The 26892-nt window shown below is 36.1% G+C and overlaps 1 protein-coding gene across 6 annotated transcripts in view; it reads right to left on the bottom strand.

Annotated features, from left to right (window-relative positions):
* LEPR (leptin receptor) overlaps positions 1-26892 on the bottom strand; it is an 89667-nt gene that overhangs the window by 19999 nt on the left and 42776 nt on the right. For all 6 annotated transcript variants that reach the window (XM_044238392.1, XM_044238390.1, XM_044238393.1 and 3 more), the window contains 10 exons: positions 21393-21601; positions 17224-17369; positions 15292-15436; positions 9071-9361; positions 8795-8912; positions 6375-6574; positions 4036-4184; positions 2845-3004; positions 2645-2727; positions 1101-1317 (listed from right to left, as the gene is read on the bottom strand). In XM_044238392.1, the coding sequence (XP_044094327.1) occupies positions 1101-1317; positions 2645-2727; positions 2845-3004; positions 4036-4184; positions 6375-6574; positions 8795-8912; positions 9071-9361; positions 15292-15436; positions 17224-17369; positions 21393-21601 (1718 nt within the window). The remainder of the gene's footprint in view (positions 1-1100; positions 1318-2644; positions 2728-2844; positions 3005-4035; positions 4185-6374; positions 6575-8794; positions 8913-9070; positions 9362-15291; positions 15437-17223; positions 17370-21392; positions 21602-26892) is intronic.

Raw genomic sequence — 26892 nt, 5'->3', positions numbered from 1 at the left:
ACCCTCAATGCCAAGTCAGGTTCTATTTTCTTTTCTTTTATGAAATTACATTCCTTTCCTGGGAACACTGATTTCAGCTTGTAAATAGGCATGAACCTGGATGATTATTTGATTAATGTCTGTGTATCTACTGGACTCTTGTGATTGCTGAGTCCATTCTCATGGTCTGCATGGTTTCTGAATGGTTTCCAAATGCTGAGACCATTATAGTTTCTCTCTCATTGGAATTCCCACCACCTAACACAGCACAACATTCAGTAAATATCTCTAGAACATACTGGTTCAAAATATTTTTAAATAAAATTTTTGAAGAAAAAAAAAAGAAAATATTTTTAGTGTAAAACATTGTGCAGATGCTATGGAACTTACTAGAAGCTTACCCCATATGTACAAAAGTAATCATAATACAAGGAAGACATAAAAAACCTTAAGAAAGGTAGAAAGCACCTTGATTTAGGACATATCTAATTAAAGCAATAAGCAAAGACTTCATGGAAGACATGAGTAGAGGTAGGGTAGATTTGAAATTTTCCATTAAAAAGTTATACTCTGAATATGTAATCCAGATTAGGAACTCCTATTAAAGATAGTTCTTGATTCTCTAATTAATCAAATATATCAAAATTAAGGAAAGAAGGTTCATCACTCATAAGAAATGAAGTACAGGTTAATTTGCAAGTCCGATCAATTACTTGCATCCATATAGTATATAATACTGTTACATATGTGTAATAAACATAACACACATATACATGTATTTATTTTTACATACACACACACACACACAGACAAGGAGCGAGATTGATTTATGTACAACTTCCATTGATCCAAGAGATTTAAGTATTAGATTTACTAGAATATTCTCATTCATCATAACACTAATTTCAACATGGTTCTATTATACGAAAACCCAAGGATCATATTACATAATCAGGATGCAATCTGTTTTGCTATTTTTCGGAAGAGACGAGATAAAGGAAGAGAGCTCTCCAGGTTCAGAGTATTGCAGGCTTCTTGGAAGATCCCTTGGAATGGGTGGAGTATGTAAAGATTAAATACTAAAAGGGGGTACAGGTTTACTACTGTGTACCCTTTCTTACCTTTGCTCATAAGCCATGAGAAGGTTAAATTAAAATTCACAAAAGAAGCACCAATTGAGTTGACAGCCAGAACTGTAACAGAATGTGCTTGTTCTGTCCACAGGAAAGTGAATTTAGTGTGATTTCCCACATCTTCTGACCATGTTCCATTGCGGGAAGTATGATGTTTTACCACATATTTTCTCACACTGCACAATGAGTCATTCTTCATCAGAGGCTGTGTAAACACAAAAATTGATTAGTTCAAGGGCTCCAGTGCTTTTTATACCAACCAAGCCCATGAACTCTTCTTATACATTCCCCATTGGGACACAAGGTCAGAACAGGGCTAGCCCCATTTAGTTCAAAGCTGAGGTATAGGGAGGTGAGGGGAGATAGGGCCCATCTCTGACCACATACAGTGAAGGTGTCTGGGTGGGTATGGAATTTAGGAAATTTCTTTTCTTCCTTTTGGTTTTTTTCCCTTAAGACTCAGAGAATAAATCACTCAAATATAATTAAATATGGATACAATTAGGACACTTTCCTACCAATAAATTTCACAGTAATTTTAAAGAAAAGAGGGACCAGCAGGGAATCAAGAGTTTCCTTATCAAAACAGCAAACAAGGAATAATAACCCCCTAGTTCTGTAAAGCAACAACAAAAAGGCTGGAAAGATGTTAATTTTCATTTATGTTAATCCCAATAAGATTAATCATTTGTTTCTTCTGATATGTTGCTAATTCAAGTAACAGAGGCTATCAGAACCATGTATATGGCACCCCAGAATTTCTGCTCATAGTTTAAAAAAAAATCATACCAGATCACTGATGATTCCAGTATAAAGTCCAGTCCAATTCCACTCTTTCAGTTTACAGAGTACTAACAATATACTCCACCTGCCCCATTACTGCTACCTGTTTCAAATAAGATAAGCCAGGGGCACCTGGGCGGCTCAGCTGATTAAGCATCTGCCTTTGGCTCAGGTCATGAATTGGGGGTCCTGGGATCCAGCCCTGTGTGGGGCTCCCTGCTCAGTGGGGAGACTGCTTCTCCCTCTGCCCCTCCCTCTGCCCCCAAACACTGGCCTCTCCCCCTCCCCCTGCTCACGCTCTCTCTGAAATGAATAAATAATCTTCAAATATGATAAACCAATCCCTTATAAACCTAATAGATAACGGCTCTCTACAATAGACTGGAACAGTGCTTCTCAATGTATTTTTTTGTCATTGAGATTCCTCTAAGTGAGAAATAATGGAAAAAAAAATACAAATGCAAATCCATGTGTCCCTGCAAGGTGTGGAACCATCCGGGCAAGTGGGAGTAAGATCTGAGCAGGCATCCACCAGTCCAGCCTTACATTTATACAGATCAGGAAACTGAGGCTGAAGAGTCTAAGTGACTTTGCCAAATTAATGCTCAGCTGAGAACAGAGTGAACTCCCTCACCCAGTGCCAGGCCCCTCTACATAGCTCTCTGCAATCCCATCTCAGAACAGAAACCAAGTCAACCTTTCATGAGCGTGAAAATAAAATTTAAGACTAATGTAAAAAGCAGGAATACCTTCCAGAGTAAAGTAACATTCCTCTCCTTTTTAGTGGTGTCTTCATTTATGATCCTCCAAAATTCAGGTCCTCTGGTAGGAACTGCAGAACGACAAGAAGCCCAAGTCGTACACGTGTTCTCAGGAGGAACATGCTGGAGTCATATTTGAAAGCGCCTGCATTGCATTCTTAAGACACATTTACAAATTCTCCACAGACCTTTTATATCCATGACAACGGTGTAGGCGGGACTGCTCCAGTTACTCCAGTAGCCCAGCCCGTCCAGCCTCCGGCAGCGCACCTGAACTGCGTAGACGGCACACAGGTCTGGCACCAGGACACTGGCCGACTTTGATTTTGCCTCGTACACCTCGTACATCTGTAAAATAAGGCCAAGCGGTAGAAGAATCATTACGAACCCCTCCACAGCTGGCGGGCCCCAAACTGCATTTTAAAACCTTAACATGATTCCAAAATTAAGAGAGAACTGACTTCGTGTTTTCTGGCTTGAGAAATACTTGCATGAGACTTGGATCCTGAGCTCCCTCAAGTTAAGGATTGTCTTAATCATCTTGCTGTTTCCTCCTCAGAACAAGATTTGGACTGGCCTACTCGAATCTCGCTCCCCGGTCACTCTTCACTCTGGTCCTAATCTTTGACCACTAATTCCCTATCCAAAAAACTCTCAGTAATTTTAACCTGGTGGTTACATAGTCATGTCTCTGTTACTCAGTCTCCTCAATAAGCTGGTAAACAGTCACATTCCTTTCAGGTAAAATCATCAGGATCTAATGTCCTATTTAGGGTTCTTGATGTTTCTAGGTCTTTGCAGACCGCCATCTGAAAACTGACATGGCCAGCCATCATAGGCACACTCGCCACTATGGGTGTGATTTTGGTTGTTTGATAAAAGCAGCCTCCTCCAAAATATGTCCCAATGAACATACACATACTAGAGATTATTATTAGATGTTAAAGGAAAAGGGGTTCCTTGGTAAAATAAGTTTGAGAAACATAGGATGAAATAAAGGTCACAAATAAAATCACAAATGTTTCTTTAATGCAGGACCTCTCTGAACCATTAGTCTGTACAGGAGAGCAATTCTATACCAGGAACACACAGTGATGTAGGCTTTTCTACGTTGATTCAGCCATGCAATCTTTTTTCAAGGAATATTTTATGGGATCAATGTTCTGTCACGCTCATTTTGGGAAATGATGGCTTGCAGGAAATGTCATTCCTTAAAAGGGTTAGACCTATAGCAACCTACTGAACAAAAGTAGCTATAGAATACACGAAGAGGTACTTTTATGCCAATAAAATAAAGCCTAATCAATACACTTACTAAAACAGCTGTAAGAAACAACACTTAATGAGGCAAGCTGGAGACATTTCTAGGTAAAATGTACCTTCCACTGTACTTCTTTTCCATTTAAGCCGTAGCGAATCTGGAACTTAAGATTATTCTCTGGAAAGACTGGCTTTTCCCAAGATATTTTCAATAACCCAATTTCTACAGTAATTTCTGCTTTCACACTGGATGGAGGCAGTGGTTTCACTAGAAATTTTAAAAACAGTATACTATAACAGCAACTTAAACAGTGATAACAGTTTTTAAAACATGATTATGATAAGTTTTATACTCAATATTTATAAAACAGTATCTCCTTTTCAAAGCTTTCTCATTCATTATCTCACTTGATCCCCTACAATTTTATGTGAGTGTAAGAAAGGGATTATCTCTAGTTTGCAAATAGTCTGATTGAAAAAAAATCAATACATTGACCATGTCACCTGCAAGTAATAATAAGATCTGATTAGAAACTGAGCCATTAGTTCAGCATGCAAAAGATCTCATACTGAACACGTAAGTGTCCATAGCATATCTGTTCTATACAGAGATTTAATAAAAAGAAAAATAAAATACACACTGCATTCTTTTCCACATGTGTGAGTTTCACACCGTCCTACTATTGTTAAGTATTTCTAGGTCAAGGTCAGAGATAGTCTTACAGAGTAAAGACCTGGTTCTCTATCATCTGAGGAAAACAGGCTTTTGGTCAGAAATAGAGGCAAAGATGATCAGAATGGCAAGGACTCTTGAAAAAAAAAATAAAAGGTAAAAGACAATATGCAAACTCAATGTATTTTGGAACTAAACGTCCCAAAGCCCAGGACACTAGTGTGAACTCTGCAGCTCCAGACTTCATCAACAATACCTGACACTGTTGATGACCAAACCCCTGAACTTTTTCACTACTATACGGTTTCTCATACTTATTCAATTCTTCATATATGAAGAAGACATTCTTTACCAACCAGTAAGAGGACATGCATTTCATCTCCTGAAAAGATAATTCCTCCTCAGAAAAGGAAGTACGTACGTTTGAGAGATGTTGGATTGTCCTTGACTGAATCATATGGCTGTCATATGGATATATTACATGAATATCTAGTTTGCAGAAAGGATGCTTAATGGATAAGAGTTTTGCATGATCCACAACACGCACCCTGGGGCATTAAGAGGAGCTTTCCACATTTTATAGGTGATAAAATAGTCACAGAGCACTTACATGTTTAGCCCATGTTTACAAAGCTAATAACAGGCGGAGCTAGCATTTGGATCCTAAAATTGAATCTCCACATTGTTTCCTAGGACTAAGTAGTTAATAGAAGCCCAACTTAAACTCCTTATTTTAGTACTGAAAAGAATAATATCGAGGGTTGTTTGGACAGCATATAGAACTTAATCCATGTTACATTTGTCTTTTAGTACATGTGAGGTTATATCTGTGCATGTCTGTGGGGTGGACAGTGGTAGGAGAGTTCTTTGCCATCCCAAGATATTTAGTACCAGAGAAGTACTAACTTACAGTAAAATCACTTTAAATGGAAGCAAACTAAATAGCATGGGGTAAGGGGGCCCAGGTGGGGTCAATTAATTGGGACTCTATGGTATTTAAAAAACTAAAAATTATGACTTTATGCTATATTTAACAAAATATAGGTTTTACTTCATATGTGTACTAATTATTTGAAAATGTAATGAATCAAATATTTTTTGGCATAATTCCCAAAATAAAATATAGCACCAAAAGATATTCCTTTACCTCTGTTGTATAATCATAAATGGGTCATTTCCCAAAGATTTCACATTAATATTGGAGGTATATATTCTATATGTCAAGAACTCCCTTAACTTCAAAATCAATATATCTTTTTTTAAAAGTGTATTTAAAATTCATGATGGATATCATCATGCTTGATCTATTTTTCTCTTCTTCAATTTAGTTATTTTGAATCCTGCTGTATCCTACGCAGCCTCACAAATTAAACCCTTGGGTTATGACTACTAGATTGCAAAATCCATCACAATACCCAAGTTAAATTTTTAAATTAAAAACACCAAATGTTTTCATAAGTATATTGGGAGAAAAACAAAGCAATGCATTATTTAGAATACTCTTACGGCTAAATTTTATTCCCAATGACCAATATAACTTGTCAGATTATATGCTGAAAATATTCTTATTGCAAAAATACTGTGTTATAAGTAATTTAAAAGAAGATAAAAAATGGCAAGACTCTCTAAGGTTGATTGTCTTCCCAATTGCACTGTAAACATGAAAAAAAAAATTTGTTTAAATATAGTGTGATCAGGAAATGGTAAAACACAGCAGTCTCCATGAATCAATCTTAATCCAAATCTGCTCATAAAAATGAAGACACACCACAGAGTTTGACATACCCACGGAATCAGGAACGACACACGTTGGTGGAGAGTCAAGTGAACCCAAAGAGTGATTGATTTTAATCCACATTGTATAGCCGGATAAGAGAAAGATTGGCTGAAATATGCATTCATAAAAACCATCTCTCTGCAAATGGCAATCTTTGGGTTCAGACATGGGATGAATAGATGGAACATCAGAACAGTAAAGGCTGCTCCTTAAAAGATACGAGAACAGTCAGTTAATATGCAACAGTGATGAAAGCAATAAGATATTTGAGCAATAAGATATTTGATTTCTGTTCCATCTAAAACAAATGTTCTTAATGGAAAGACATTTTTGAATTCCCAACTATATCACAATTTTATGTCTTTCCATAAAAGTAAACAATAAATCATCCTAAATATTTTATTAGGTAATAAGTGGAAATGCAAGTAAAATAAATGGCATTGCTCTAAGGAGATAAGGATCCAATTAGAGATAAATCCTACAACACCTTGAAAGTCAAGCTAATGTTATACGTAAGTGATACCATTTTAGAAGTATAGATTACCATTGGTATTGGGACACTCCCGAAATGGGAAGGAAGATAAATCTCTTACGCTTTAGAAACAGATTAAATTCCACCATAAATTGAAGATACAAATGATAGTAAATTATAGCCTAATTGGCAATGTCCTAATATTATCCAGTTCAAAGAAATATAATGATAATAATACCAATTCTTGATTCATACCTGAGTCATATGATTAAATATGTAACACATTTAACACATTTCCTCAGAGAAGAAACTTAAGAAAGTAATTTTTATAACTGTGTCCTGATCCACAGTCTGCCTCAGAACTTACAGAGCACCGGTCCATTTCCTTGAAATAGCCCTGATGCCACTATTTGCTCTGAATACATCATTTAAGTGGTTAAAGTAGCAGTTACCATTTCCATAAAAATGGAGCTAGGAGGTTACAAGAAAATGAAAAATCTTTATTTTTCTGTTTCTCATTTTCTATTTTTTGTGACTTTTCCTGCTTACCCCCTCCAACATTACAATCATTGGGATGTGTATATGAATGAGTGCTGGCGTGGTGCGGGGGCAGAGATGAGAACCAGGCATGAGGCTTCCTCTGTGGGTAAGGAGAACTGTGACCATGTACCAAAGCACAGCTATACGCCACTTGGAATGCAGACATTAGTGTCTTTGTCATCATGACAGCAAGAGCCATTTACTGAATATTTACTAGGAGAAATTCTATCACTTAATTACAACTAAATGGACTATATCATCAATCCTCATGGAAACCTTGTAAGTCCTATCATTCTCTCCAGTTTACAGACAAGGAAATCAAGGTATAGAGAGGTTAAAAAAACCCTGCCCAAGTACATGCAGGGACTTTTGCTGTTCTTCATAAATGTTAGCAAGACAAATGAGACACAGAGCTTTTGTGATGGTCAGCCACCAATACCTTTTTTTAATGTGAAAAATGTCATGGAAAGAAAATAAAGACAGGTTATAAAAGTAAAATGGCAGCCATAAATATTCTATTGATTTCAAAATACTCTTACCAGGTAAAATGAAGCCAACTATTATTCGTATGTAGGAAATGGCAAGAAATTGTCCTATTTCTTTTTCTAATAATACATAACAATAGACTGGTCACTTTAGGTATAGAGTTCAGATTGCATTATTTCTGGAGGGGGGTTTGTTTTTCAGTAGAAAATTTAGATATTAAGAATAAATGAGGACAAGTGAAGCAAACTGGAAGACCCCAATACAAAACACAAATTGGCACAGGGTGTTTGAGAGCAGTACACATAACTGAAAACTAATATGAGAGATTATAAAAATAAAAATGTATCTACCTTCTCCTAAACAAGAGTGCTATTATTTCACATGATACTAAAGGAAGATGAAGCCTTGGATTCTTTTCAAAACAGGGAAGGGTAAAAATAAATAAGCACAAATTACTCTTTAGTAATAAACACTTCACTCCTTATTGTTTCTTTCTTAATCTTTCCTACTTCTAAAAGTATTCATATTGTATCTTACAATCTTTGTGCTACTACCCCTTATTTTTTTCCAAAATATTAATCTTCGGCAGATAATATTGGACTTCTATAATCGCTGATAGTCTCCTCCAGTCAATTCCCTAAGTCACATTAAAATGTACAGAAACCAGTTTTTCTTGGATTTCATTCAGTAGTTAAAATGCAATTATGGAAAATTAATTGATTATCAGAAAAAATAATTTGAGGTGAAAACAAAATACATTTTTACCTCAATGTGAGTTTTTTATTTGATCCCTCAAAAATTTCCTAATCAAGTAGATTCTACCTTCCTCTTTCAGGAAGAACGTCTCCTAGAGAACTGTTATGATATCTCTACCCGAAGTCTTATCTCACCATATCCACAGAACAATAAAACAGCAAGAACAACACATACCTGTGATACCTCAACTGCAAAGTACTTCCCATGAGTGATTGGATTGCATTGGCAGACCATCTGCAAGTCATTTTAGTTAAGTACCCATCAGTTTCACATGATATATTGATATTGACATCTATTTAAAACACATTAAAATATTAATACAAAGCAAAAACACCAAAGCAATTTTTATTGAAAACAACATGTCCTTACATTATCAATGGGACTCTAACACAGGGTCGGTAATAAACATCTGCTTGTGGAAGGAAGCGGAGAGAAGGGCGGTATTCTTACCGATCACGTAGAGTTCCGCATAGCGATGGTGGCATTCCTGCTGGTTGCAGCAGTACACGGCGTCGTAGGTGAACTTCCCGCGAGGCTTGGTTGCATTCAACTGTGCAAACGTGACTTTGCTAACGCGGTCCCCCACCACGGCATACTGCCTCGGAGGAATTTTCTCAGCCAAATTCAGCCACCAAACAATCTTTTTTGAGGAAACAATCTCGTTTTCACTTTTATAAATGCAGTGAAAAGAAACGTTAGACCCGACACTTGTCAAAATTTTAGGCGGAAAGTATAGGACATCTGCAGTAAGAGAAGGGGAGGATATGGAATGAAGACCAAAAACATCCTGTGAGGAACTGAGGCTATGTAGAAAGGCTTCACAATGCATTCAGTTTCACACTGCCAAAAATAAATGAGTGCACTAAGAGACTGTGCAACTGTACCTGCCTGTTTATGGACAGTTATGTAGTATCTCGGGCACTCTCATTCCCAAATGACTTGTACTTTCAAAAATGTCCAGTATTTTCTAAACATAGAAACTTACTACAAAAATTTTTGTGCATAATTGTCACTTGCTGATTGATAGGCAGAAAAGTGATTCAAGTGAAATATAATCTAATTCCACAATGACATGTTTTCCATCAGACTCCGCTTTAAAAATCAGTGAAATGTAGGGTGAGTTCTTGAATCAAATCACCCTAAGGCAAAAACCCCAAGACTAAACGGTGGTTGCTACTGATTCATTTTGATATACGAAAATTTCAAATAAGTAGGTAAAGTAGAAAAGTAAACTTTAAATAAGAAAACCTAATTAGGATATGTAAAATCAATGATGTGTCAAGGCACCAAAATAGGAAAAACTGTAAATACTGATCTGTAATATTTCAAGTTATTTAATGTCAGTATGGTGTAGTTACAGACAAAGGGAACCAATATTTTTCTAAAATATTATTTTTAAGGCCTCCACACTATTCTATACTATTTTTTCGGTTCCCTATTGTTGGAAACATAGTTTACTTATATTTTTAATTAGAAAGAAAATAAATGTAAGTGACTCTTTACATAGGAAGAAATTATTTCTGCCACAATGCATTACAAAAACAGTATATTTCAGTTGTGCAATTTAAGGTAGGCCATTCTCTGCTGAAAGAATGTATTTGTTCTCATACATATCATCCTGATTATCCCAAAACAAAAACAAAAACCTTCACTGATTTTTTTTTTTTTAAGATTTTTTATTTGCTTGACAGAGAGTGAGAGCACAAGCAAGGGGAGCATCAGGCAGAGGGAAAAGCAGACCCCCTGCTGTGCAAGGAGCCTGATGGGGGCTCAGTCCCAGGATCCTGGGATCCTGACCTGAGCCAAAGGCAGACACTTAACCGACTGAGCCACCAAGGAGCCCCAAAACTTCATTGATTTTTATTATTTAAGTTTTTCTTTTTTTGTAATAGCTAGCTAAACTCCCCTGTCCTTATATTTACAATCCTTACAAAATATTTTCCTCGGTATTTCTACAGTCAAGCATAAACAGGAAAAGTTTTAGTAGCATGAAATCACTGACAGAAGTCAATCCGTCAGATTCATAATCCTAGCCTAGGGTGGTGCTCAAGCATCACTGGAACATTACTTACTACACACAAGTATGTAGCACAGACCTGAAAGATCATTAATCTACTTTCAATATGCTCCACAGCTCATTACTGAACTGCTTCAGAAGTCTAAGAGTAATTTATTTTTATAAAGAGTACAAATAAGATTTCAAAAGTTAAACTGAATCTTTTGAAGAAAATAAAAATATCAAAGCACTTCATTTCAAAATTGAATGACTAATAATGCTAAATTGAGAAATACAGTTAAAAGCATAGTATTTTGGCATGATTAAATATTAAAATATTAGCTTAAAAAGAATAAAAACAAGTTATTAAATACCTGATTTTGTAAAATGTACACTGAATATATAGAAATTGATATGAAGTAAATATTAAATACTTAATTTTCAAAATAACATACATATATATATTATTCTCATGTGAGATACACAACATTTAATCTGTAAAATAAGAAAATAATTTTCTTCTCATGACTAAGTACCAATACTTTTGCAGAATCTATACTAATGAATTTCATTAAAAGAAATTCTATTGATAAATATTAGTGAATTACTTCAATGAACATAAATTATAAAACACCTTAGTTTAAAAAAAAACCTTAAAGTTATATTAAAATATGTTTCCTATATGACCAGAAAATAAATTTTTAAATTTTCAAAGCAGATTTTCTATTTTTATCTAATGGGAAAATATTTTCTCTAATACATTACAAGCACTGTCGAGTATGAAATGTAGAAATTATCTGTTTTTCCTCTGGCAGGACAAGAGTGCAATTAAGAAAGGTATTACTAGAAGTCAGCACTTATAAACTTATTTTTAGTATGTAGCATAACTTAATTGCAATATTCTTGGACTTCTTCAGTTCTGGCAAGGTCCTGGGTTTTCTTCTAAAAGAGTCCAAGATCTCCCAATAGCTAAAGAAAGAACCTAGCCAATTCATTTTTTAAAAATCTATAAGAATTCCTTGATTAAAATGTCAATGCTTCATTAACTATACACTTGGTAGGTAGTTTTAACAAATCAACAAACGAAAAGTAGTAGCTATAAGGGGACTGATAATTAGCATCTATTTGTTCTGGCACCAATACATCAGACAGCCTCTGTTAAAAAAAAAAAAAATCAATAAAATCCGAAGTGTTTGGAAGTGATAAAGTAGGTGTGCTAATTCACTGTAAATAAGTTAATGCCTCAGTCTTACAGAATGTTTCTGTTTGGTGGATGCCATTGTAGCACCTAGCAGTGAACAGCATGGGATAATCTAATAATAGTAAATACCCAGGTTTAAGGGAGAAGGATCCAAATCCTTTACACAAGAGCAGGAAGCTCCAAGGTTGGAGAAACAGACTTCGCTGGTGCACAGGGTTCAAGAACAAGCCTCCAGCGTGGTAAGCACTGGGGGATGCGGGAACTGCAGTGAAGGAAACTCAGCAAAACTGAGACCTGAAAAACCCAAGCAATGCTGAAGCCTCATTTACCAGGAATCACGAAGGAAATGAGGTGTTCTACGGAAGTGCTCTATGTAATTAAGCTTATCTCTTATTAGTTCCCAGGATCAATTTTTAGTGACACCAGAAATCTTGTATAAACATAAATTAGGCGCTTAATCACAGTATTAGTGTGTATGAACGTGAACGCTAGAATTAGACTGCCAGTCTAGATTGGGCCCACGTTTACAATTTCCTTAACCTCTCTAAATCTCGATTTCTCTGTCTATAAAAGGGGAATATCAATACCTGTCTCACAGGGGATCGAAAAGATAAAATGATAATACATATAAAGCACTTAGAGCAGTGCTTGAAACACAGGAAGCACTCTATAACTGTCTTATTATTGTTGTTGCTATTATTATTATTATCCAGTAGGGAAGTATGAAGCTAGGTACACCTGTGATTTGTGATTCAGTACCCATCATTACACCATTACTGCAGATGATCCTATCAACAGAGAAATGTGCTTGGGAGCTACTGAAGTGTAAAGGCTTTTTTTCTCCCCGCTCTTGGTGTCCCTGGTCTACTTCCTATTTGGCAAGTTTCTTTCTTTCCCTTAATAATCAGCTGGTACCACTCAGTGGCATCTAAGCCATCCAAGCCTGTTAAAATATTAAGCTTGCCTTTACACTCATTGCTAAATCAACAAATTCTGCCCTTTGGGGACTATTTACTTACTCGCTGTCCGGATTTATTTCTCACTTACTATCAGATATTTCTGTTTAGAATGTCTAACGTCACTAAAGGGACACATCTTAGGCAAATAAGTAAAAGGCCAGGTGTTAATTGCAATATTTAGACACTGTACAAGCAAGTAAATTGGCAAAGTTTCTTTTCAATGAAGCATATCTTTATTACTGTCACATACATAAAACACTAAATATTTGCATAGGGAAGAACATATATATACGTATGTATGTGCTTTATAATGTATATTTAAAAATCTGATTTATATTATGCATAAAAGCATTTAAACATGGTCCAACAAACTGAGGAACCTGAGCAAATTTAATCCTACAGATATTGATGTGCCCTAAGAAAGGTTACTTTCTAGTAGTCTAAAAGAGTTTTATACAAAGTAAAACAGAACTAAAATTATGTCCATCCAAAGGTCTAAAAACCTACGCTGAACAATCCAAAATAAAATCTTACATGAAACGTAACACAAATAACTATTATATTATGCTGGATCAAAATGTTCATCTTAACCCCACTAAATACAGAATTGCTAAGAATCATTATTCTAGAAAGGTATAATCTACAATTTGAATATTAGCAAACTTTAAAAATAACAATGATTCTTTTAGAATTTCCCTCTTCTTTGGGGAGGGGGTGGGTTTTCAGATCTAATTAAGAAGTAAAATCACAAAGAAGAAAGCCACCTTCTTGTGAAAGAGAACTATTTCACTGGACAGTAAGTGAAGGCAGCAAGTCAGAGGCCTCTCAGAGTGGGGGTCGGGGTCACTTGCCTCCTCTGCGCCCCATCCCACTCTCTTAAAAACCTCCATGGGACATTCTTTAAAAGTTGGTGCTGTAATTTATTCCCCTCTACATAATTCACTGCTGGAGATTAAGACCTATTTATCAACAATAAATAATTGACAGTAGAAAAGGTGACCTTCCTCCAAAAAATTCCAGAAGCTGAGTCCTCAGCACACACATTGTGATGCTCAATAATTATCTGAGAAATCCATGTCTTCTAAATCTGTTCACAGAAGGTCCCTGGCTTTCCTGGGTAGAACCAATCCTTCCGGCTGCCTAGAACTTTGCTAGCTCTTCTGGCAACCTTGCTCATGCTATTAGCTATGTATCATGTCAACCTGTCACCTTCATTAGATGCTGAGGTTTTGAATATTGAGACTGTGGATTTGGAAACTGTGATTGCATCTACTGTTCACTGGGTGCTTACTAAGGCTCAGACACTATAGTGAGCACAGTAGGTGCACTGTTTCATTCTATCCAAATAAGAATGTCCCTATTTTGCAGATGGGCCAATTGAGGCATAGAAGGGGGAAGAAACTTTCCAAATAAGTGGTGAGGCCAGAACTTTTATAAAACATTGTCAACTCCAAAGTCAGTGCTCTTAAACCACTAATGTTACTGGCTTTTTGACTAACTGATGCTTTTTAAATAGGAAGTAATCAGTAAATGGATTTAATTCATTAAATATGTTGACTATTTGCTTAATGACTTACAGGGCACTTGCTGTCTCTACATATCCATATTCACCCTGCATGAGTTTCAGTAGGAATAATTTTGCTCTTTGGACGGATCAGACAACTAGGCAAAAGACCCTGGAGTGTCTTCCGGGTCCCAAGTTAGCATATGACAGGGCTGGACCATTCCAAGATGTCTGCGCCCTTTGTAAAACACCACCTCAACTTCATGAGGAAGTTTAGAATAAACCACAGGTTTTCTGATGTTGAAGATCAAAAACATGAAAATTGACAGTGAAAACTCTTAAAAGCCATCATCTGGAGTGAAAAGAATTATTCCATTATGTTATTATTTATTATATTATGTAAATATAATAAATGAAATTTGAATATTTGGAATTTATGTCAAATAAATATACCTGATTTTAAATGTAAATTAAGGAAACACTGATACCAGTAACGTTCTGAATTTGTGAGTCTGGAACCTTTCTATTAAGTCTATCTTTTGAGGGCGCCTGGGTGGCTCAGTGGGTTAAAGCCTCTGCCTTCGGCTCGGGTCGAGATCCCAGGGTTCTGGGATTGAGCCCGGCGTCAGGTTCTCTGCTCTGCAGGGAGCCTGCTTCCTCCCTTCTCTCTCTCTGCCTGCCTCTCTGCCTACTTGTGATCTCTCTCTCTCTGTGTCAAATAAATAAAATCTTAAAAAAAAAAAAAAAGAAGTCTATCTTTTGAATAGGTAAGAGTAATTCAGCAAGACACTCAATACGGATGCACATAAACTTGGGAGCGCTTACACAAGTTTTTTTTTTTTTTTTTTTTTAAGTTTTCATTCACAAATTTACCTGCCAACACTCAAATAAAATGTTAATATTGTGTCCCTCTTTTGGCTTATTGCCACAAAATTTAAGACGCTTACGATAGGCCAAAAGAAAAATCAGGAAGCATATTCTCTTGATAGGAGCTACTATTACAAAGCCTACCTTGTGTGGTAAAGATCAGAGGGGTGCTCCAGTCACCCCAGATTCCTGGGCCATCCAGTCTCTTGCCCCTCACTTGAACCTCGTATGAAGACCCAGGGAGCACACTGTCTATCAGCAGAGATGTAGTTGAGACAATCTCATCAGCCTGTTAAATATTGTTTGAAAACATCAGAGCATCAAGTTGACATGGAACCTTCATCAAAATTGAGAACAAGCAGTCCCAACAAGTTTCAAAGAATGAAAATCTTAACAGAATAGTTGGCCAGACCACGGTAGCATTAAACAGAGAACAGTGAGAAAATAACAAATGTTTGCACCTTTGTTGATAAAATTTTAAATAACCCACGACTCCAAGAAGAAAAACATAGTGATGATCAGCAGACATTTTTTACTGAATATAACAAATATTGACCTTGTGAAATTTGAGAGGTACAGCCAGTCAGCAGGGAGTTTCAAGCCACCACTGACATCTGTAATACACACGTGGTAGAAAATCATGAGCAGGAGTGGACACAGAATTATTAACATTCCTAGAGGAAAGTGTCACAGAGGAGGGTACGAAGAATTTTAAGAACCTGAACCCTGACCCTGAGAAGCTGTACTGAATCAAAATACAGTTTACAAACTAGAGGGTAAATATCTGAGACACCTAATTCTGCGTAAAACAACCACTAATAAGAATTGCTTAGCAAATATACTGTTTTCCAATGATGTTCTCCGTAGCGATCGAACTCCCTGACCTCTTAAACCGCGGGGTGCCAGAGACCAAAAGGATGAGAATCACCACAAATGTATTATACGATAGCAGGCCACCTAGATTTCAAATCTTCTTGTCTCCATTTTACAGATGAGAAAACTGAAGCCCAGAGAAGCCTCAACTCTGCTTTCTGCTCTTTATGAAAATAAAGTCTTTTTAAAAAATTGGCCCAGAGCTACAAAGATAGGTTTTTACTTATAAATTATATAACAGTTTGTTTCACAAAGGAAAATGCCAAAGTCCATGCATGGCCCATTCTCTTTATGACTTCCTCCTCCTCCTCTCATGCTACTCTTTGATTTCCCCACTGCTTCCCCAACCTCCAGCTTCTCCCCTGGCTTAGGGCCTCTGAATTACTGTTTTCTCTCTTTGGAAACTAATCCCCCTACATATCTACTCCACCAATCTCCTTCAGATCCTTGCTCAAGTGTCACCTTCTCCATGAGGCCTCCCCACCTCCACTGACTATTATTACCTACTAGCTCCACCAGCACCCATTAGCTCTACCACTCAGGACATCCTGATGCACGTAGAACAGCTCCTAGTACCTAGTACGTGCTCAATAAATACGGAAAGAATGCAAAAAGAATTTGACAGACTTTATACAGCAAATGTACATGGTGCAAGTAAACAAATATGCTGACCAATAAAACAACAGTTGGAATTGTAAAATCAGAAATCAGAGGTCTGTGGGTGAGAAAATTTTAATTATGAATTCGAGTTCCTATAACTGGTCTTCCTGTTGCCATTCAGCTGTGTGTGTGTGTGTGTAAGGAAGAGTGAGAGGGAGGGAGAGAGACAGAGAAACCTACTAATCTAACATAAACTCTTTTTTGGAAGAAGACCTTGGGACTTCCTCTGGCACTAAAGTCTGGGAAGAATTTGTCACACTCCTCAATATGTAACAGGATCCATACATGAGAGATATTGTGCAACATCAAACAATTTCTCTAAAAGTGTTTACCGCAGATGAGGATATGCTGTTCATGTGATCATTTCCTATGCTGATCTTAAATGAAAGCCAGTGATATAATATTAAATTAGAGCTGATTCTCATCTAGAAGGACTCTGCCTATTTGGCATGCAAAGGGCATTTTCTACAGGACGTGGAAGGGGTCTCCTCTTTACTTTAGTTGCTTCTCAACTATTCATTTTATTTATTGAAATATACTTACTTTTCTCATGTTTGTTGAAGAATTCTCTGAATATTTCACTTGGTATTGAAGTTGAAATGGCACCAATGTTGGGCTGGACCAAGAAATCTTCAAGTGGCCAGCATCTGTGATTTCCATATGTAAATCTAATGGGGGATCAGGCTTCACTTAAGGAAAAAAGAGAATATTTTTAAGTCAAGCAGTTTTCAAGATAATCACAAAGCAAAGTCAAAATGAATTTTTAGCATATCCTGTTCTTTCAACAACTCAAAAGGTGATCTTCTTCAAAGATTAATTACAGACCAAAATATTAGGTCTACTCCTTGTACCCTTCCATAGCAATCCACATATATTCATTTTCTCTCCGCACATGGCAAAAACTGTAAATTGGTAATGAGGTTGTCTTGATAAATGTGAATTCCTGCTGTAAAAAAAAAAGTCTGCTAACTTTATTTAACCTAGCACTCCCCAAACTTCTTTGAATCCTCCCCCACCACACTCAGCCGCTGGTTTAGCAGATGACAAGGAAAAACAGCATTTTGCAGAACACTATTCTGAACACGCATATGGAGTTTGCATGCAAAAATTCAGGTAAATATGCATATAAAATTCAGCAAATCTATTAACTTTGAAATACAATAATCTAGACACACCTACTCAAAACCCTCAGCACACATGTTTTACATGGAATAAAACACGCAGGCCCTAGCTTGCCACCAGAAATGGGGATAGAGTTTCTTAGTTTAACCATGCATTTAACTTAGTAAATCATTTGAGTTCATGTGTATATGCATGTGTTCATGTATGAATATGTATTTGTGCATAGGTTGTGTGTGTGTGTGTGGTTCTGAACACAAGTAACCTTGAAATTATTCATAGAAACAATACAAACATCTTATGATAAAGGATTAATTAAATAAATAATGGTTCATCCCCATAGGGAAATCTATACAGTCATTAAAAGTCATATCAGAGAAGAATATTGAAAATGCTAATATTGTTAGTTTTAAAAGTTTATTATTAATCATCTATACTTGAGTTGTTAATTTGTTGAAATTAACAAAAGAATATTTATAAATATGTATTAAAATAGAAAAAAAAAAGCCAGAATGATAGAAAACAGATGACGCAATTTTCTTCTCAGTGTATCTCTATGTTTTCAAGATTTTAACTAGCAGGAATTATGCACAATGAAATAATCATTACATTGAAATGTTTACTGATTTGAATTTTATTTTCAGGAACTTAAATGGCATATTACTATAATTACCATACTATATGTTTTAAGAATTTAGACGTAGTTTTTCTCCTTTCCTTGAGTCAAAGTTAATGAAGCTTTTACTTTATGTGACATATTACAAACTTTAGTTACTTTAAAGCAGAGACAGATAAACACTAAAGTCTAGAAACAGTAGGTGAAATTCACTGAGTTCTCATGACCAAAAAGAAAACAAAACAAAAACACCAAACAGAAATCATGAAATTATAAACTATTGTACATTTTCTGCCGGCATACATAGATGCCTTGATATTAGAAATCCAAAAATTAATCTTTCTCTGGACCACCCATGTCTTAGATATGCCCCATCTACCTGCTTCTTTCAGAGCACTATTTCTTGGCAGAATTGGCATTACTCACTCTCCCCATTTCATATTCCATTTTCCTAACCAACCTACTCTGATCTGCTCTTCCAGTCCACTGAAACCATTCTATCAAGGTCATCATCCTTTGCCAAATCCAATGTCAGTTATCTGATGCATTTTCCTCCACATAGCTGCTCATTTGGATTCCACTTGACTTCACGGCCACCACACGCTTTTCACTCCTCTTTTCTCTGATTGCCTCAGTCTTTCTCTCACTGAACTCCAAACGGATGATCTCAGGCAATCCCATAAACATCTATACACCAGATAGTCCCATATATATCTCGCATGAACTCTAGGATCATATGTCCAACTGCCTGCTCAGCATCTCTTGGGTATCTGTAAGCATCTCAAAATAATATGTTACACATCTGATCCTTCCCAAATACCTGGTACCACTATTCACTGGCATGCTCAGGGCCAAGTCTATTATCTTTGGTTCTTCTCTGTCCATACTCCATAACCAATCCACTAGAAATTTCAGTTAGCACCATCTCCAAAATGAATCCCAGCTATGATCATCTCTTTACTTCTTCAGTGCTACATCTCTAAACCAACTAGATCATTCCAATAGTCTCCTATCTGAGCCTTCTGATTCTACTCTTATAACTATCCTTCCTCATTCCCCCATCAATTTCCTTCTCCACATGCAGAGTCAATTTCAAACATGCATACATACATACACACATGACCATATCACTCTCCTGGTTCAAAAGCTTCTACTGTAATTAGAATAAAACCCAAACTCTATAACCCTGGCCTACCATATGACCCGAATCCAATATCTCCGACCACATCTCCAAATATTCCCCCACCTCATCCACTCCAAGCACAAAGGCCTTGTCTTGGGTCCTCCCACTTCCAAGCTCATTCCATCTCAGAGGTTTTATGGGTGCTATTTTCCTGGCTGGAGCACCTTTTGCTCTGGATTTTTGCATGGCTATCTCTTTTACATTCAGCTCAAATGCTATCTCCAAAAACGGGTCTTCTTTGACCTCCACAGCTGAAATAATAGTCCTTACACCTACCTAACACGCTCCTCATCTTATTTATTTTGTAGAACTTAACATTTTAGGACATTATCATATATACCGAAGTATAAGGAAAGATTTTTTTTTCCTCAAAAAATTACCCCTGAAAAAAAGACAAAATTCTTTTTTAGGTTTCTTATAAAGTCTCTCATAAACACCTTCTAACTACCTTATTTTTGTAAATATTTCATTTAACTCTGGTTCTAAATGCTTCTAAAAATCACCTGACAGAATTAGTATTGAAAAGAGAACAAAATGATATTTTATAAATTTTAGGTATGTTTTTCCCTGTGTTATAACTTCATCACAGAATTGCTTGGATGTCATTGTAATTATGTCATAGAAACCACAAATATATCCCTAAAGGACAAATTATTTGAAGGTCCTCATGTTGAAATATGATGTCATATACAGATTCAAAAAGTGGTATATCCCCGGTAACTTATAGAGAAGTGAAGGTGAAGTTGTTTGGAAAATTGTGTGTGAAATACCTGGAAAAGTGGTTTGAGTGATGTCAAAAACAATGATGTCAAGATGCACGTAAATAGTTGGTATATAATGGTTTCAAGAAACATAAGTGGAAAATAGTAACACTGTTAAATTATATATTATATATAAAATACATACACGAAACTGAGTTAGTAAATTTTAAGTGAACAATGCCTATATTATTCACATCTGTAATCATATGTTCAAGCTGATCAAAAGAAACTGGGAATCATTGCACTAAAAATATGGGGTACTACCTATTATTTGAGTTTTTCTTATAATCAGATTTGTATGAAAAATGATTTAGGTGTTTACTTTTTTGTTTCTCTCTGCTCACTATTGTTTGTCTCCAGTTTATGAGGGAGGAACTTTGTCTCATTCACCATTGTCTCCCCAGCTTTGAGATCAGTGGCTGACACACATGAGCTTCTAAGAAATATTTATTGAAGGAATAAGTAAAAGTATAAAATAAATAAATAAACAGGGTAAAAACAGGCTCCTAATTATTTCTGGAACCTGTTATATGAGAAGTGAAAAAGTAACACCCCAATGATATATATCCATTGGACAGATCCAGGATTGAAAGAAAAACTGTTAAGAATGAATTTAAGGGGCGCCTGGGTGACTCCATCGGTTAAGCATCTGACTGTTGGTTTTGGCTCAGGTCGTGATCTCATGGGTCATGGGATCAAGCCCCTCATCAGACTCTGTGCTCAGCAGGGAGTCTGCTTGAAGAGTCTCTCTGCCCCTCCCCCCACTCATGCTTGCACTCACTCTCTCTCTCTCTCTCAAATAAATGGGTAAGTCTTTATAAAAAAGAAAGAATTCAAGTCACAACTGCAGAGATAATGTATACTACTGTTAAAACATTCTAGAGGCTGCTTTTAATACGCCCTGGTTCTGCATTTGCTGTCCTGCCCGCATGGGTCAAAGCAATATAAGCTACTGAAAACTTCTGTAAGCAATGTTTAACCTATTCGTGTGGCTGATGTTTAGATATAATACCTTTTTTTATGCATGACTTACCAACATTTACGGGCTGAACTGACATTAGAGGTGATTGGAAGTTTATTCCACCAGACATGATTTTCAGATACAGAAGGAGAGTGTGGTTGAGTTTGGCTGTTGGCACAGGCACGTGGCATTCACAGCTGTCGTGAACACTGCAGTTGCACTGGACAATCTGAAAACTGCTTTTCTGGGGGACCAGAGGTGACTCTTCTAACACTTCAAGCCTACGTGCCAAAGGAAGAGTTAAATATTAGCATAGATGCGACAGGATTGGATTTATCTAAAATATATGATAAAAATCCAAACCGAGGTGAACTGTTCCAAACATCCAGCTTAAATGGCATCTAGAAAAAACAGGATACATTATATTAGAGACGCAAAAATAAGGGTTCAAGCAGGTTAGCCTTAGAAATAATATGCACACGAAGAGAGTGAAGCAACAGTCAAGTACTGAAAGGAAAGAAACACTGTGATCCCAAAACTCTAAACCCAGAGAAAATACCTTTCAAAATAAACATGAAATAAAGGTTTTTCTCAGGCATACCAAAACTGAAAGAATCTGTCATCATCAGATCTGCGTTACAAAAATTGCCAAAGAAAGTCCATCAGACAAAAAGTAAATGACAACAGATGGAAATCTGATTTCACACAAAGAAATGAAAAATCTGGGGCACCTGGGTGGCTCAGTTGGGTGAGCGTTTGCCTTTGGCTCAGATCATGATCTCAGGGTCCTAGGATGGAGCCCCATATCGGGCTCCCTGCTCCGTGGATAGCATGCTTCTCCCTCTCTTCCCCACTCGTGCTCTCTCTTGCTATCTTTGTCTCTGTCTCTCTCTCAACTAAATAAATAAGATCTTAAAAAAATAAAAGAACTTTAAAAGGGTAAATATTTACTGACTGCTTAAAACAAAAATAGTACCATGTAGTGTAGGGTTTATAACACAGGGAGAAGTATAATGTGTGACACTGGCTCCCAGCTTGGGGTCGAGAGCCGTGACATAAGTATGCAGTTTTAATGTTCTCATACCATCCATGAAGTGGTACAATATTAGTTAGAGGTACATCTGTTAGATTGTAATAAGTTAAAAACCTATATTATAAATCCTAAAGCAACCACTAAAATAATAAAATAAGGAGTTATAGCTAATGAACCACAGTAATCAAGCCAACAGAGTACTAGCATAAGGACAGAAAAATAGATTAATGGAACAGAATAGAGACCAACACATATATGGACAACCAGCTTTCTACAGAGGTACAAAAGCAGTTCTGTGGAGAAAGGGCAATCTTTTCATTAAGTTGCATGGAACAATGGAATATCTACATGCAAAACAAAACAAAACAAATTTCAATCCATATTCACACCAGATTAAAAAATTAATTCAAAATGGATCATCGATTCAAACGTAAAACCTAAAGCTATAAAATTTCTAGAAGAGAACACAAGGACAAAAATTTGTTACCTTGAGTAAGGTAACATTTCCTTAGATGCAACATCAGAAATAGGATCCATAAAAGAACAAATTGATAAGCTGGATTCCTATCAAGATTGAAACTTGTCGTTTGAAAGAAAGACACTACGGAACAACAAGAGGACAAGCCACAGACTGAGAGAATATATTTCCCAATTATCTATTTATGATAAAGGACTTGTCTCCAGAAGATATAAAGAACATTGCTCAGTAATAATAAAACAAACAATACGATTAAAAACAGGCAAAGATTTCACCATGCACTTAGCCAGAGAAGATAAATCAATGAAAATAAACCACGAGAGACTATGGACTCTGAAAAACAATCTGAGGGGTCTGAAGTGGCGGGGGGGTGGGAGGTTGGGGTACCAGGTGGTGGGTATTATAGAGGACACAGATTGCATGGAGCACTGGGTGTGGTGAAAAAATAATGAATACTGTTTTTCTAAAAATAAATAAATTTAAAAATAAATAAATAAACATGTGAAAAGAAGCCCAAGGTCATTTGTTATTCAGGAAATGCAAATGAAAACCACAATGATAACACTATCCACATATTAGAATGGCTAAAGTTTTTAAAATTAATTATAAGGATGTGAAGAAATTGGAGCTTTAATCCACCTTTGGTGGGAATGTAAAATGATACAACTTCGGAAAACAGTTTAGTAATTTTTAAGTTGTTAAAATTACACCTATCATATAATTTACACATTCTCTTAGTCATCCAAGAGAAATGAAAGTATATGTCCTCATACATAAACAGAGAGGCTTGTAGCCGCTTTATTTTGTAATAGCCAAAAGCTGTAAATAACTCTAGTGTCCATTCACAGGTGAATGGATAAACAAAATGTGGTATATCCATATAATGGAATGCTACTTCCCAGTGGAAAGGAATGAACTTCTAGTAGATGCACACAACATTAATAAGTCTCAAAATTATCATGCTGTATGACAGCATGACAAAGTACTGTATGACTGCATTTATATAAAATTCTAGAAAAATACAAAGTAACCTGCAGTCACAGGAAGCAGGTCATTCATTGTGTGGGGACAGTAGAGGGTGATGAGGACAGTAGGAACCACAGACAGGGGCAGCAGGTGGAGAAACAAAGGGTCAGGAAGCAATTTCATGATTGGCAATATATTTGTTTTCTTTATTAGGATGATGATTTTATGAGTGATTTCATATGGCAAAACTTACAAAAAAATGTACAAATTTATACTTTGAATATATAATAAACTGTGTAAATATGTACAGTTTATTGTCTATTAATCTTATGTCAATAAAGCTGTTTACCCAAAAAAAAAAATTTAGGAAAAACTTTTTAAGCAATACTGTGCCTATCACTATAAACCTACAAATGAATGAGCTAACCTTAAATAGTAATTGCAGGGGCGCCTGGGTGGCTCAGTCGGTCAAGTGTCTCCTTTGATTCAGGTGATGATCTTAGGGTCTTGGGATCAAGCCCTGCATCAGCTCCCCGCTCAGCAGGAAGCCTGCTTCTTCCTCTCTCATGCTCCCAACATGCCCCCACCTTGCTTGGGCTCTCTCTCGCTATCTTTCAAATAAATAAATAAAATCTTTAAAAAAAAAAAAGTAATTGTAGTTTTTCCTTCAGTTATTGGGTTACCTCCTGATAAACTCATCATAAATTAGAGGTAGCCTAGGTTGAAATGTATTTAATACGCCTAACCTATCAAATGCCATAGCTTAGCTTAGCCTACTTTAAACATGCTCAGAACACTTACACTGGCCTACAGGTGGGAAAAATCATCTAACACAAAGCCTATTTTATAATAAAATATTGAACATCTCATGGAATTTACTGAATATCATACCCAGAGTTTTAAAAAAGAGAGAGAGAAAGAGAGAGAGTATGGTCGAAGTGCATCAGCTGTTCACCCCCATGGTCACATGGCCAACAGAAAATTGTCACTGCACAGCATCACGAGGGACTGTCCATCCTACCATATATCACTAGTCTGGGAAACGATCAAAATTCAAAACTGTACTGAATGAGTATTGCTTTCACACCGTTAAATCATAAATCAAACCACTTTAAGTGGGTGATGGCCTGTAACTAGCTGGGTTGAGTTAGGTAACTCAAGGCACAGAGAATAGTAGTATGCAACCAAGACACAGAGTTGTTATTTCTGATTCATTAGTTTTGTGTTTTTTCATCTGTCTGGTTGCCTGGAGAGTCTAAGTCTAGCTGCAAATAAGAAGACTTAGTGCGTTGGGGGCAGTTATGGGTGGGACAGCGGTAACTAACATGTCCCTGTCTTGCTTGAGCCACCCCATTAGTCCATAAACACCTGCTGCCTTCTACCTAAACCACTCTGGGGTTTTTTTTGTTTTTTGTTTTTTTTTAAAGAACTTAGGGAGAGGAAGAGAGTATTAATATGTAGATAGGATCACTGCCTTCAGAATTCTCACAGTCCTTTTGTAGGGGAAAAAACTGTAAGTGTTAAATATACTAAGGAGAATGCACTGTTCTAGAAACTGTTCTGCTAACTAGCATATCCCCAAGAATTCACATATGAATGGACCCAAATCTTTCATACATATACCACAGGTAATAAGTGTGAATTCTGATAGATTTTCGAGTCTCCTGAGAGACTTCAGCCTTACTTTAGTCCCAAAAGAAATCAATCAAGAAACAACAGTTACAGGCCTTTTAGCGTGCAAAGCAGTCTACAGGACGCTGTGTCAGGGATAATATTATTGTAGGAAGCACCCTAAATTAACACCAAGACCTAAAATCAAGTCCTTCCATTGGCTTCTGAGCCATAAGACTATAGACGGGTATGTTCTTCTTTATGAGGCTCTGTTTCCATAATCAGTAAAACAGAGAAAATGCCTGTACCACCTCCCTTTACAAAGCTGTTGTAATCAAAGATGATTACATAAAAGTATTTTTGAAAACTTTAAAGTGCTATACACCCATAAAATGCCATTTTGAATTAGAATTGGAATGACTTAGCACTTTCAATTTTATCTAAACCTTTAAGAAAAGCCAATGAAATGTCATTTTTTAAAAAAATATCATACTATGCCTTTTAGGTATTTTTCAAATATTAAAATAAAAGCTTTTATAAAAAGGGTATGGAACAAATTGAATAAATTGTGGTATTTTATGTCAGAAATATGCTTGCACGGTATTGTGCTTTGAAGAACTCCCAAATTTTACAGCAAAAATAGAAGTAAACAGAAAATAAGGCATACATTCTTCACAAATGCTTTTTAAAGGACAGAAAAGTCTAGTGATATTTTTCTTTTTTAAACAAAAAGAAAAGTTAGAATTACACTGTCTTACTGTAGATAGTCTTTCCAATACCGTATTTTCTAAATAGAGTGGATAGTTATAGAATTGGGCTGATTACCAATTAAATTAACTATCTGGTTTCTCTATCACTTCACTGTTGTGTGTTCTATTTAATCAATTTCATCATTAATTTCTTTATAATATCAATATACATAAAATATATTACTATATATTTATGATAATGACCATATATAATATATATCTTTATTTTAGTAATTCATTAGTTGTGATTTTTTTAAGGCATCTCCATTCAGAAATTTCCCATATCACTCCAACAGACAATCCCATTATGAAACTCTAAAAATCAATCTAAAACTCATTTCCAAACGTTCTACACAGGAGTGAGGAAACTACAGCCCACAGGCCAAATACACCTGTTTTTGTACAGCCTGTGAGCTAAGAATGGTTTCCTATTTTTTCAAATGGTTAAAAAAAAAAAGAAAAAGAGGAAGAATATCCCATGATACATGAAAATTGCATAAAATTCAAATTTCTTTGTCCATAAATATAGTCATGCTTATTCATTTATACATATTAACTATGACTACAAGTTTGGAAGAAAGACTGTATGGCCTGCAAAGTCTGAAATATTTGCTATTTGGCCCAAGTTATTTGCTATTCTGGCTATTGGCCAGAAACATTTTGTATTCCCTACTGGTGGGAATTTGATGGACAAAGGACACAAAAATAGAAAATCCACATTAAATATAACATCAC

The sequence above is a fragment of the Neovison vison genome, chromosome 2 (assembly GCF_020171115.1).
Source record: "Neovison vison isolate M4711 chromosome 2, ASM_NN_V1, whole genome shotgun sequence".
NCBI lineage: Eukaryota > Metazoa > Chordata > Mammalia > Carnivora > Mustelidae > Neogale > Neogale vison.
This window is presented reverse-complemented; position numbering and strand designations above follow the sequence as displayed.